This window comes from Hypanus sabinus, chromosome 10 (assembly GCF_030144855.1).
Source record: "Hypanus sabinus isolate sHypSab1 chromosome 10, sHypSab1.hap1, whole genome shotgun sequence".
Lineage (NCBI taxonomy): Eukaryota > Metazoa > Chordata > Chondrichthyes > Myliobatiformes > Dasyatidae > Hypanus > Hypanus sabinus.
Genome location: NC_082715.1, coordinates 135,242,650 through 135,255,469, shown reverse-complemented (window position 1 = coordinate 135,255,469; position 12,820 = coordinate 135,242,650). Strand labels below are relative to the sequence as shown.

Sequence of the window (12,820 nt, the reverse complement as noted above, 5' to 3'; positions counted from 1 at the left end):
GCTTAACATCCAATGATATATGTTGCTTCAAAAGGACAAGCAGGTAGGCAGAGTGGCTCTGTTTGTAAAAACATGCAATCAAATCATTCGGAGGAAAGATATAGAATCCTTGTGGGTAGAGTTATGAAACTGCGAGGGTAAAAAGACCCTGACGGGAGTTATATACAAGCCTCCGAACAGTAGCCAGGATGTGGGCTACAAATTACAATGGGAGATAGAAAGAGATGCAAAAAGGACAAGGTTGCAATAGCCACGGGGGGCTTCGGTATGTAGGTAGATTGGGGAAATCAAGTTGGTGCTGGATCCCAAGAGAGAGAATTTGTAGGATGTCCACAAGATGGATTTTTGAACAGCTTGTGGTGGAGCCCAACAGAGGATCACACATTCTGGATTGGGTGTTGTGTATGAACCAGATTTGATTAGGGAGCTTAAAATAAACTAAAGTCTACGCTGCGAGTCATGACCAGGATGCATCACTCCTCGACTGGTTAAATGCCTTTTACGCCCGGTTTGATGCACAGAAGAAAGTGCTGACAAGGAAGACACACTTCCCCCCAGGGGAGCAGACACTCCGTCTGGCTGAAGCTGAGGTGAGGAAGACCCTGGCCAGAGTCAAGCCATATAAAGCTGCCGGGCCCCGATAATATACCAGGTTGGGTTCTTAAAGACTGCGCAGCCCAGCTGACAGAGATGCTGATGTATATATATATTCGACATCTCTCTGAAACAGTCCATTGTCCCCTCGGTTTTCAAGGTGGCAACCATCATTCCAGTGCAAAAGAAGGTGACAGTAATGTTACGAATCCCTAAATTTCGTTTGCTGTGGACTGTCACTTTAAGAGAGTGCCTGAGTGAGGCGGGGCTAGCAATGGCGTCAGCCGCCGACTTTCTCAGCTCATTTCTGATTTTTACACAGAGAGCGAGAGAAAAAAATAGAAAAAAAACAGCTACTCTCGTAGTCTGAGTAAGACTTGGATTTAAAACCTGCCGGGGCAAGGTTTGCTCCAGAATGTGCGTCTGTCACTTCGTATAATCCAAAGGAGTGGATTTAGGAATGTTCTGCGGACCACTCGGAGATAATCCTTGCCTGCGTTTATTAGGTGGGAATCACTGGAAGATGACATCCCTGTGACAGGTCACTTTGGTGATTTATCGAAGTGGACTTTGGATCGATTCAACGGACAAGATCTTCGACGACGGTTTTCGTTTACCTGTGGAATTCGACATGATCGCCATCTCTCTACATTGACCCTGGATTACAAATATCTCTCTCCTATCATTTATTCCTTGGATTAGTGAGTTTTCCTACCTTACCATCTCAAGACTCTAAGCCTTGTTCCCCCAGGCTCGATAGTTTGGTTAACTTTTGTTTATCTTGGTTAAGTTACTGTAAGTACATACTGATAAAGACAAAACAAGACTCCAGGGTGAACTCTATTGCTGCTGGTTTGTTTCTAAAACGTTGCAGTTTCGTAACAGTAACCAGCCTAAATGACTATCGTCCAGTGGCGGTAACTTCAACCATTTAGAAATGCTTTGCACGGCTGGTCATTGAGAACATTAAAGCCTTACTCCCAGCCATACTGGACCCTTTCCAATTCACTTGTTGCTCAAATCGATCCACTGACGATGCAACAGCCTCTCTTTTCAACTCTGTCCCGTCCCATCTGCAAACCGGGGTCTCATATGCCTGGCTGCTGTTAATAGACTTCATTTTGCCATTTAACACCATCATACCCCAGAAACCGGTGGGGAAACTGTCCTTGCTGTGTCTCAACACCTCCCTCTGCAACTGGATCCTGGACTTCTTAACAGAAAGGCCAGTCAGTCCGTGTGGGCAGCAACGCCTCTGGTCTCGTTGCACTGGCACTCCCCAGGGCTGTGTGCTCAGCCCGCTGCTGTTCACAGTGCTGATGCATGACTGTGTCACAGGATTCAGCTCAAACCGTGTTATCAGGATTGCGGATGACACAACAGGAGTTAGCCTCATCAAGTACAGAGAGGAAGCGAAGCGGCTGGTGAATTGGTGTGAGAAGAGTAACCTAATTTGAACATGGAGAAGACCAAGGAAATCATTGTGGACTTCAGGAAGGTGAAGATAAGCCATCCCTCTCTGTGAATACGTGACTCCTCTGAAGAGAGGGTTAGGTACACCAAATTCCTGGGAGTTCATGTCGTGGATTACCTCACCTGATCCCTTAATATCACCTCTCTGAACAAAAAGGCACAGCAGAGCCTCCACTTCCTAAAGAGATGGAGGCAAGTCAGGTTCCCCCCTCCCACCGACCACCGGCATTCTTAATTGAATTTTATAGGAGCGCTATTGGGAGCATCCTGACAAGCTGCATCTCCATCTGGTACGGAAACAGCCGAGCATCGGACCTGAAGTCCCGACAAAGGACTGTGAGAAAGGCTGAGAGGATCAAAGGGGTTTCCCTACCATCCATTAGGGGCATTAATCAGGATTGCAGGGCCCTTAGTATTATCAAGGATCCCATCTATCCATCCAGTAACCTCTTTGACTTTTTACGCTCAGGGAGGAGACTCTAAACGCATAAAAACAGGAACTTTCATAATAGGAAAGTTCCTTCCCTCAGGCCATTAGGCTTCTGAACTCCCTGCCACATTGCATTCAAAGTGTCACCAGTTAATCCGTTCTGTACCTTTCAATATTTAATTTATGCACTTTATTTTTTTATTAATGCATAATTCATCTGTAATTTTATCCTTACTTTCCTAAGTCATTGTGTGCTATATGTTTGTTGTGAGTACTTCTGTGCTTTACACCCTGTTCCAGAGAAACTTTGTCTCATTTGATGGTATACATGTGCTGTATATAGTTAAATGACAATAAACTTGATTTGACTAAAGGATCCCTTAGGAGGAGTGATCATAATATGATAACATTCTCCCAGCAATTGGAGAGGGAGAAGCTAAAGTCAGGTGTATCAGTATTACAGTGGAAATGACAGAGGAACTGGCAAAATTGGAAAAGGACACTAGCAGGGATGGCTAGAGTATCTGGGAGCAAACTGGAATGTGCAGGATAGATACATCCCAAGGAAGAATAAGTATTCTAAAGGCAGGATGACGTAACAGTAGCTGACAAGGGAAGTCAATGAACGAAGCAGATGATTGTCTTGGATGTTTCTCTTGTGATCACAAGACCCTGTTGGACATTGGTTACATAAAATGCTGCACGTCCTATTCCGCTGTTTATCAGTGAGATAGAAGACAGGGAGCTCTGCGTGGCCTCAGTTGTAGTGAGGACTAGGCCTTAAGCTGCGGCCTTGCCTGTTGCAGCAGTCTAAGCAGTCTAGCAGTGGAGACTCCAGTGCCGATGTAGCACAGTGTCTCCACTTATTCTTGCCTATAACACCCATGCACCATCGACTTACAGGACAAGTCACTCAGGGATGTGGGTTTTATATATATATAGATAAAAAAAATTCTTCATGGTTGATCGATCTCCTTCTTAACCCCTTTCTCCTTCCTTGCCATAAACTATCACACCCTGCCCAATCAAGAACATATCAACATCCACTTTAAATATACCAAATGACTTGACCTCCACAGCCACCCGTGATAATAAATTCCAGATTTGCCACTTTCTGGCAGAAATGATTCGTCTGTTTTAAATGAACATCCCTCTATTTTGAGGCAGTGCCCTCTGGTCCCAGACATCTCTACCAAAGGAAACATCCTCTTCACATCCACTCTATCTAGCCTTTTCAACATTAGATATACTTCAATGAGATCCCCACAAAATCTTCTAAAGTTCAGCGAGTACAGGACCAGAGCCTTCAATCGCTGCTCATATAACCCTTTCATTGCCAAAATCATTCTCATGAATCTCCCCTAAACCCTCTCCAATATCAGCATATCTTTTTTTTTAAATAAGGGGCCTAAAACAGCTCACAATACTCCAAGTGAGGCCTCACCAGTGCTTTATACAGCCTCAGCATTCCATCCATGATTTTATATTCTAGTCCTCTCAAAATGCTAAGTTTGCATTCGCCTTCCTCACCTCAAATTCAACCTGCAAATTGACCTTTAGAGAAACCTACACTAGCACTCCGAAACCCTTTGCACCTCAGATTTTTTTAAAATTTTCTCCCCTTTTAGAAAATAGTTTATGCTTTTATTCCTTCTACAAAAGTGCATTTCCCTGCACTGTATTCCATCTGCCACCTCTTTGCCCATGCTCCTATTCCAAGTCCTTCTGCAGCATCCCTACTTCCACAACACTACATGCTCCTATACCTATCTTCATATCATCTGCAAAGCCTTTAATTCTGTCATCCAAATCATTGACATACAACATAAAAAGCGGTCCTAAGACAAACCCTGGGTAACACCACTCTTCACCAACAGCCAACCAGAAAAAGATTCCATTATCCCCACTCTTTGCCCCCTCCAATCACCCAATGCTAGTATCTTTCCTGTAATACCCTTGACTCTTATCTTGTTTAGCAACCTCATGTGTGGCACCTTATGAAAGGCCTTCTGAAAATCCAAGTACACAACATCCACTGATTCTCTTTTCTCTATCCTGCTTGTTACTGCTTCAAAGAATTTCAACAAATTTGGTAGATAAGATTTTCTATTAAGGGCTATTCCCCTCAACTCCAACATCTTCCCAACCACTACGGTCAGACTAAATAGCCAATAATTTCCTTTCCTCTACATCTCCCTTTCTGAAGAGTGGAGTGACATTTGCAATTTTCCAGTCCTCCGGAACCATTCCAGAATCTATTGATTCTCAAAAGGTCATTACTAATGCCTCCACAATCTCTTCAGACCATTCAGTTTTCTAAGCACCAGCTCCTTAGTAATAGCAGCTGTGCTCACTTCTGCACCCAACACTCCCAAATTTCCAACAAACTGTTCGTATCTTCCAGTGAAGACTGATGCAAGGTACTTATTCAGTTCATCTGCCATTTTCTTGACCCCAGTTACTATCTCCCCAACTTCATTTTCCAACTGTCCAACATCTCCTCTCACCACTCTTTTATGTGCCTTGTGCAGCGTGTTTTGTTGTTTTGCACCTTGGCCCTGGAGGTACACTGTTTTGTTTAGCTGTATACATGGGTATTCATGTATGGATGAATGATAATGAAACTTGAACTAAATTTATTTATGACAGATCCACATTAAACTCCAGTGCAATTAAAGGCTCAGAATAAACACCTCCCATCCCAGTGACCAGGGTTCATCTCCAGATATGATGAACAGCAGCGATAATTGCAGAATCTAACACCAAGTCACTCTTCAACTTGCAACTGGATTCACCAAATATTATTGTTAAAGATTCAACATGGAGTTATTTAAATTGCCTCTCCTGTGTAAACCTCCTGCAGTTTGAGCAGGTGGGGTGACTGAGTAAATCTCTTTGCTCAAAGGGCAGATATGCATTCTCTCAGTCTGAACTTCCAAAGAAGGATAACTGAGTGAATCCCTTCCCAGTCTGAGTAGGTGAATGGTTTAGCCCCAGTGTGAAGTCACTGGTGTATCATCAGGTGGGATAAATGAGTGAATGGCTTCCAACGGTGTGTCTGCAGATGGGATGACCTCACACATAAAGAGCAACCAAACAGCCTCTCCTCAGTGTGAACCCTCCAATGTGTCAGTAGCTGAGATGAGCTGAGTGAATGTCCTCTCCCCGGGGTGAACTCTCTGGTGTGACTACAAAGTTCAAAATAAATTTATTAGCTAAGTACATACACATCACCATATACAACCCCAAGATTTGTTTACTTGCAAACATACACAGTAAATTTAAGAACCACCGTGGAATCAATTAAAGACCTTACCAAGCATGATGATCAACAACCAATGTGCAAAAGGCAACACACTGTAAATACAAAGTAATAATAAACAAATAAGCAATAAATATTGCGAACATGAGATGTGAGTCCTTGAAGGGGAATCCATAGCTTATGGGAACAGTTCAGTATTGGGGCAAGTGAAACTGAGCGAATTTATCACCTGTAGTTCATGAACTTAATGGTTGTGATATAGTCGGGTCCGAAGTCTGCATTCCAGTTCTTGATCCAGTCCACGGACTCCAGGTCCTTCAACCACCCCTCGTTTCGCCTTGAACTCAAATAGTCACACCTGAGGATCATCTTAACTTGGTTGGGCTCAAGGAGGCACACCTGATGCCTATCGGTTGGCTGTGAATATAAGGGGCTCTGGGATTGAGTATAGTTGGGGAGGTCGTTCTGTCTGTCCCGGCTTGGAGTACCACTGTTAACGATGAGTTCTGGGAGTGAGTTATGGACTGGGCTGCTCCATAGCCTGCCCGAGTCTTCAACTCACCCTGGACCTTCCTATTCCTTGCCTCCATCGGGTAAGCCAGGCCAGATTGCCGTAGCCCGGCGGAGGACTCTGCCCCTTCCTATCACTCACCTCCGACAGGTTGTGCCCCGCGACCTGCCCAGGCCCCTGTGTCCTGCCTGGGAGGTCTGGGCCCTGCTCAGGAGTTCTGCGGCCTGCCCAGGGGGCTATCCTCCCAGTATTCCTAGTTCAAAGAACCCATCCTCAAGCCAAGCCTCAAGACCCCTGCCTCTAGCCAAGCCTCAAGCAAGCCCCAAGACTCCAGCCTCAAGAACTCATCCTCTAGCCAAGCCTCGAGACCCCCGCCTCTAGCCAAGCCTCAAGATCTCTCTGAGCTCCAAGATCATCTCTGAATGCCACGGTCTCCACACCTTGTCCTATCCTTTAGCTTGTCCCGTCCTGCCCCCAGTACTTCAGTGCCTGTGTCCTGCAATTGGGTCTAGTCTCACATCCCCTTATGACAGGTTGAGGGTGACTGAGGAAATTGCCTCACAGATAAAAAGCAGATGTTACAAAGGAAACATCTGTTTACTCCTTAAATAATTCAAAGACAACTTACAAGGTTTATCTCCAAATTGCTTCATCCAAATCTCATCCCTACACTCAACACATGTCCAGGTGTGGTATCTATCTCAATACTATCTAGCAGCTCCACCACCACATTCAAAAAATCAATGGTATTCAAGTAGTGGTGAACTGATATTCAGACCAGAACAGATCAGGTGTTGTGTTTGAGATTGCCAAACACAACTCCTTTTCATTTTCTGCTGTGTAAAAAGTTTACAAAAGACATTAATGGATGGATGACAGCATTTCAGATGAGACAGTTTTTGTCTCCAAGATGAGCTCTGGCTTCACAATGAGGCTCCACACAAGTTAAGAGAACAAATGCTCATCTTCTATCTGGTCACAGTCCAAGCATCTGGACTTAGCATCGTTCCCTGACTGTCCACCTGTCTGTATCATAATGGAACAATCCTGCCCTTCATCTGTCTATGATTTGGCTCAGTGTGTCTCTGTCAATTGCTAGACCTTAACAGTTCTGGGTATGTCCCTCTGCCCTACCAGGAGTACACAGCATTTGTATGACTGCTCCAGGAGACTTTCTGATTACTGTGGCCCTGAGATGACTGACAGTTTGGAACTCAGCAATGGCAATGACAATGAATGTGAAGGGCAGGTGATTAGATTTTCTCAAGAGATTGTTAATGCTTGGTACTATCATGATATGAATGCCACAGGTCACTTGTCACCCAAGACAGAGGTAGTCATTATCATCATACACCCAGACAGAAAAGAAGAAACAATGGCCTCACTTGACAGAAGGATCCAGAACCAGCTGACGCTCAACAAAAGTGATTTACTCAAGAACAAAAAGTGACACAAGGAGTTTTTATATCCTGTGCAGCTCTAACTGACATTTTAATTCACTGGATGTTGAACCCAGTTCTTTCTTTTAGGCCTCATTTTCAACTATTCTCATTATATCTACTCAACTACGTCTACTGAGCTATGGACATCAGCTGGTTCTAGACATCAGACCTAATCTCAATGCTCCACTTCAATTGGTAGAAAATCATGCATCTGCTTATCTAAAAGAGGCATTATATGACCCAGAGCCTTTTCTCCACTGAACGCATGCGTGCCTTTTGACAGAACTTTAGACTTTCAACACCTGTGGCACAGTGACAGTAACTTTTGAAGCTCAGAGATTTCTGGGTAAGAACAGTGCCATTCAAAAGTGTTTACAAGCATTGCCTCCCCTCTGCCAAATGGCACCAACCCAGTCAATATTTTTAGGAGAACGCAGTAGACAATTCAACACAGCAAGCTTCCACAAGCAATACACTCAATGTCAAGACATTGTGTGTGCGTGTCAAGTCAAAATCAACCTAATCTTTTTCTGTCAATCAGCTTACAAATGTTGCTACACTGCCATGCCCACTGCTCTGTTTTCTGCTCAACATTATGTTATTACCCCTACCACTGTCCAGAGCCCCAAACTCTGCCCAGTGCTGAATTAGCTCTGGTTTCTGACTCTGCTCCACTGAACAGATGGTTCCCCATTCTGCATTCAGACTTTAAGAGGACAGTGGTGAACCCAGCTGTGTAAGACCCACCCCTACAGGAGTGAAAATGACCATATCATATTGAAATGAGCAGGGAATAAGGAGGTTAACTACAAATCTCATTCTTCCTCAGCCCAGAGATTTGAGGGACGAAGAATGTGTCAAACATGACTGAACTCAGCTCATCATCATCTTCAGATGACAGAAAGTCCTGCAGGAAATTCAAAGGAAACCTACAGAGTGGTACTGTTTGGATTCCAAACCATAGCGAGAGTGAGAGGTGGACAGCAGGGAAGGATTTAAAGGGACTTTTGTGGTACAGAAACACTGGCAGATCCAGTGAAACAACTCCCTACTGTACACTGTGCTGTAGATTCACTAGGTACCCGAGACAGATTTTAAAGTAAAACTGATTTATTTGTCACAGATCCAGAATATTAAGCTCTAATCCCTTTAAAGGTGAACATCAACAGAAGAAACTCCTCTCATGTCCAGTGGGCAGGGTATAGAACTGGGTGTGATAAGCAAAAGCAATAATTACTGAGTTCAACACCAACAGTGTCTTTTGGATTTGCCTCTGGATGCAGCAACTGTGATGGTTAAATATCCGGCATGCAGCTTATTTAAATTTTTTTCCCAGCGTGAGTTCGGTAGTGCGCCAGAAGGTGGGATGACTGGGTGAATCCTTTCCCACATTCAGAGCAGGTGAACGGCCTCTCCCCAGTGTGAACTCGCTGATGTACTTTCAGTTGATATGACTGAGTAAATCCCTTCCCACAGTCTGAGCAGGTGAATGGCCTCTCCCCAGTGTGAACTCGCTGGTGTGCTAATAGGTCAGATGACTGAGTGAATCCTTTCCCACAGTCTGAGCAGGTGAACGGTTTCTCCCCAGTGTGAATTGACTGGTGTCTCTGTAGGTTGGATGAGTGAGTAAATCCCTTCCCACAGTCCGAGCAGGTGAATGGCCTCTCCCCAGTGTGAACTCGCTGGTGTGCCAGTAGGTCAGATGACTGAGTGAACCCTTTCCCACAGTCTGAGCAGGTGAATGGTTTCTCCCCAGTGTGAACTGACTGATGTGCCAGTAGTTGAGATGACTGAGTGAACCCCCTCCCACAGACTGAGCAGGTGAATGGTCTCTCCCCAGTGTGAACTCGCTGATGTACCTTCAGTTGAGATGATGAAGTGAAACCCTTCCCACAGTCTGAACAAATAAACGGCCTTTCCCCAGTGTGAACTCGCTGATGTACCTTCAGTTGGGATGACTGCGTGAATCCCTTCCCACAGTCTGAGCAGGTGAATGGTTTCTCCCCAGTGTGAACAGACTGGTGTGTCTGTAGGCTGGATGACTGAGTGAATCCCTTCCCACAGTCTGAGCAGGTAAACGGCCTCTTCCCAGTGTGAATTCTCTGATGTACCTTCAGTTGAGATGACGAAGTGAATCCCTTCCCACAGTCTGAGCAGATGAATGGTTTCTCCCCAGTGTGAACTGACTGATGTGCCAGCAGTTGAGATGACTGAGTAAATCCCTTCCCACACTCTGAGCAGGAGAACGGCCTCTCTCCAGTGTGAACTAACTGGTGTGTCTGTAGGTGGGATGACCGAGTGAATCCTTTCCCACACACAGAGCAAATAAACGGCCTCTCTCCTGTGTGAACTCGCTGGTGTGTTTGTAGATTTGATGACCGAGTGAATCCCTTCCCACAGTCTGAGCAGGTGAATGGCCTCTCCCCAGTGTGAACTCGCTGATGTACCTTCAGTTGAAATGACCGAGGAAATCCCTTCCCGCAGTCTAAGCAGGTAAATGGCATCTCCCCAGTGTGAACTGACTGGTGTGCCAGTAGTTGGGATGACTGAGTGAATCCCTTCTCACACACAGTACAGGTGAATGGCCGCTCTCCTGTGTGAATACGCTGGTGCGTCTGTAGGTGGGAAAACTGAGTGAATCCCTTCCCACAGTCTGAGCAGGTGAACGGCCTCTCCCCAGTGTGAACTCGCTGATGTACTTTCAGTTGAGATGACTGAGTAAAGCCCTTCCCACAGTCTGAGCAGGTGAATGGCATTTCTCAATGTGAACTGATTGGTGTGCCAGTATGTCAGATGACCAAATGAATCCCTTCCCCCAAGTCTGCGCAGGTGAACAGCTTCTCCTCAGTTTGAACCGACTGGGGTATCAATTGGTCATGCCTGATACCGAGTGTGAATTTGCTGATCGGTTGACACTTCTCATACACGGGAACAGTCGAATGGCCTCTTTCCCTTGTGAACTCACTGGTGTGTCTGTGGTGGGCTGAGTGACTGAATCTCTTCCCACAGTCTGAGCAGGTGCACGGCCTCTCACCAGTGTGAAATTCCTGATGTATTTTCAGCTTGGATGACAGAATGAATCACTTTCCACAAAACAGACGAATCATCTCACTATGGAACTAACTTGTTGGATGATCTTCAGGCTGGCTGCCTGACTAGATCCCTCCCACACACAGAGCAGGTGAATGGCCTCTCCCAGGTGTAAACTCACTAGAGTCTCTGCAGGTGGGCTGAGTGAGTGAATCCCTTCCCACAATGAGAGGAGAATGATATCCCCCTGCAATCAATTTTCCAACAATTCAGAAAGTCAGATGTAGTGATTCCCTCGTACAACCAATGCAGTTGAAGACCTGATCTCCAGTGAACAAATGATGGTGTCCTTCTCAGCACCCCAGTTCCAATGGACTTGATTGAGTTAAAACAGAAAACTTCTTTTCAGAGACAAAGCACATTTCCAGCTGGGTGATATAATTCCTCATCTCCAAGGATCAACAACAGATAAATTGGTGTTACAAATCTGGACAGAGAGAGCAAACCACGTGTTGTTACGTTTCAGATCCCCATACACAAGTTCTTTGCCGTTTCTAACCTGTAAAAAGACTTACAGAAGTCATGAATGGGTGAAGGACTGCATTTCAGAAGAGATTATTTTAGTCTCTATGGTGAGCTCTGACATCACACTGTTACAACAAGGTTCAACCCAAGATGAAGGCACAGATCTGGCATCTAAAATAGCATCAAACTCTGTTTTTATCAGAATGGGCAATTTCTGCCAATTTTCAGTTTGCACCTTGGCTCAGTTTGTCTCTCTCCAATGATACTATTTCAAATCCTTTTCATATCCCACTGCGCTACAAAGAGTACATGATATTACAGGGCTGATCCTGGACACTTTCTAATTACAATGACCACCCTCCCCAATCCCCCCCCCCCCCCCCCCCCCCGCCAATGACTGAAGGAGATGAACTCACTAACGACAAAGGCAATCAATATGAAGGGGAGGGTAGTGGTCTTTCTCAATGGATGTAACTTCACTTTTGTGAAGTGAAAGCTACAGGTCATTCATTACCCAGGACGAAGTTGTTTGATATCATTATGTACCCAGTGAGAATAGTGCAAAACAAAGGTCCAGAACAAGATGAAACTGAACAAAGCTGATTTTTTCAAGAACTAAAACTGATGGAAGGCTCCCCCCCCCCCATGCACTAACTGACATTTTAACTGAGTGGAAAATAGGCCAACATCCGCGATTAACTCGGATTTTTGTTCCAAATTCCTAATTCTTGGATTTAGATAGATGGAGCTCGGCAGAGTCTAGGACATCCGCTCCCATTTCCTCCGTCTGCGCTTCCAAAACACCCTACAGACTGGCGGGGAAAGCGGTAGAATGTCATCCATGGCCGCCTCGGTACCCAGAAACCCCCACGAACGAGAGAGCTATCTATCGGCAACGGGCTCAACGATGGGCATGCGCCGCAGAAGTGCCGTAAGCAACTTCGTTCCATCATCAGAAAGCTTTCTGGGGCCCGGGTACAGATCGCGGGCCTGAGAGAGACAGAAAGGACTGGGAATGTCCCAGATTTGCGGGACCACGATATGTCCGGAGCTTCCAGCGATAGTTCCTCGGTCTCGGTGTGGACACCGGTGCTGATGAACCCCCACCGCCCAGAGCCAATAAGTCCCCCACCTTCACCGCCCCGGAACCCCCGCTCCTACCTGCCACCAGCTACCAAACCCCCTGCGCCTCCTGTCGACTGAGCGCATGCGTGATTTTTCAGCGCCCCTTGCGCCTGCGCATTTGATCGCCGGGCGCATTCCTAAGTGCCGTGTTTCTGTGTAAACAAGATTCTTTTAAAAGTGCCTGCAGGCACCGGTTCCACGCCACATGCCTCAAAAACAGTCAATACTATTAAGTACAGACAAGAGAAAATCTGCAGATGCTGCAAATCTAAGCAAGACGCACTAAATGCTGGTGGAACTTAGCAGGCTAGGCAGTTTATGAGTAAATTTTTCGGGCCGAGAACTCATCAGGACTTACTATTAACACTCAGCCGCTACTTTAATACAACAAGTTCCCACAAACTACAGTACTGTGCGAAAGTCTTAGG

At 45.6% G+C, this 12,820-nt stretch overlaps 1 protein-coding gene across 2 annotated transcripts; it reads right to left on the bottom strand.

Annotated features, from left to right (window-relative positions):
• Window positions 1-5,693: 5,693 nt before the first annotated feature.
• LOC132401156 (zinc finger protein 229-like) lies at window positions 5,694-12,500 on the bottom strand. Of its 2 annotated transcripts, none has more exons than XM_059983065.1 (2): window positions 12,429-12,500; window positions 5,694-11,229 (listed from the first exon to the last, which is right to left on the bottom strand). In XM_059983065.1, exon 2 carries the CDS (start codon window positions 10,466-10,468, stop codon window positions 9,032-9,034), a length of 1,437 nt encoding a protein of 478 aa, XP_059839048.1. In that variant the 5' UTR covers window positions 10,469-11,229; window positions 12,429-12,500; the 3' UTR covers window positions 5,694-9,031. The 2 variants fall into 2 exon arrangements, with proteins under 2 accessions (XP_059839048.1, XP_059839047.1); XM_059983064.1 differs by having other exon boundaries at window positions 5,694-11,301; window positions 12,429-12,456.
• Between the last annotated feature and the right edge of the window lie 320 nt (window positions 12,501-12,820).

Bases quoted from the DNA above. Each gene is read 5' to 3' on its own strand.
- LOC132401156 (XM_059983065.1), bottom strand. From the start codon at position 10,468: ATGCCATTCACCTGCTCAGACTGTGGGAAGGGCTTTACTCAGTCATCT.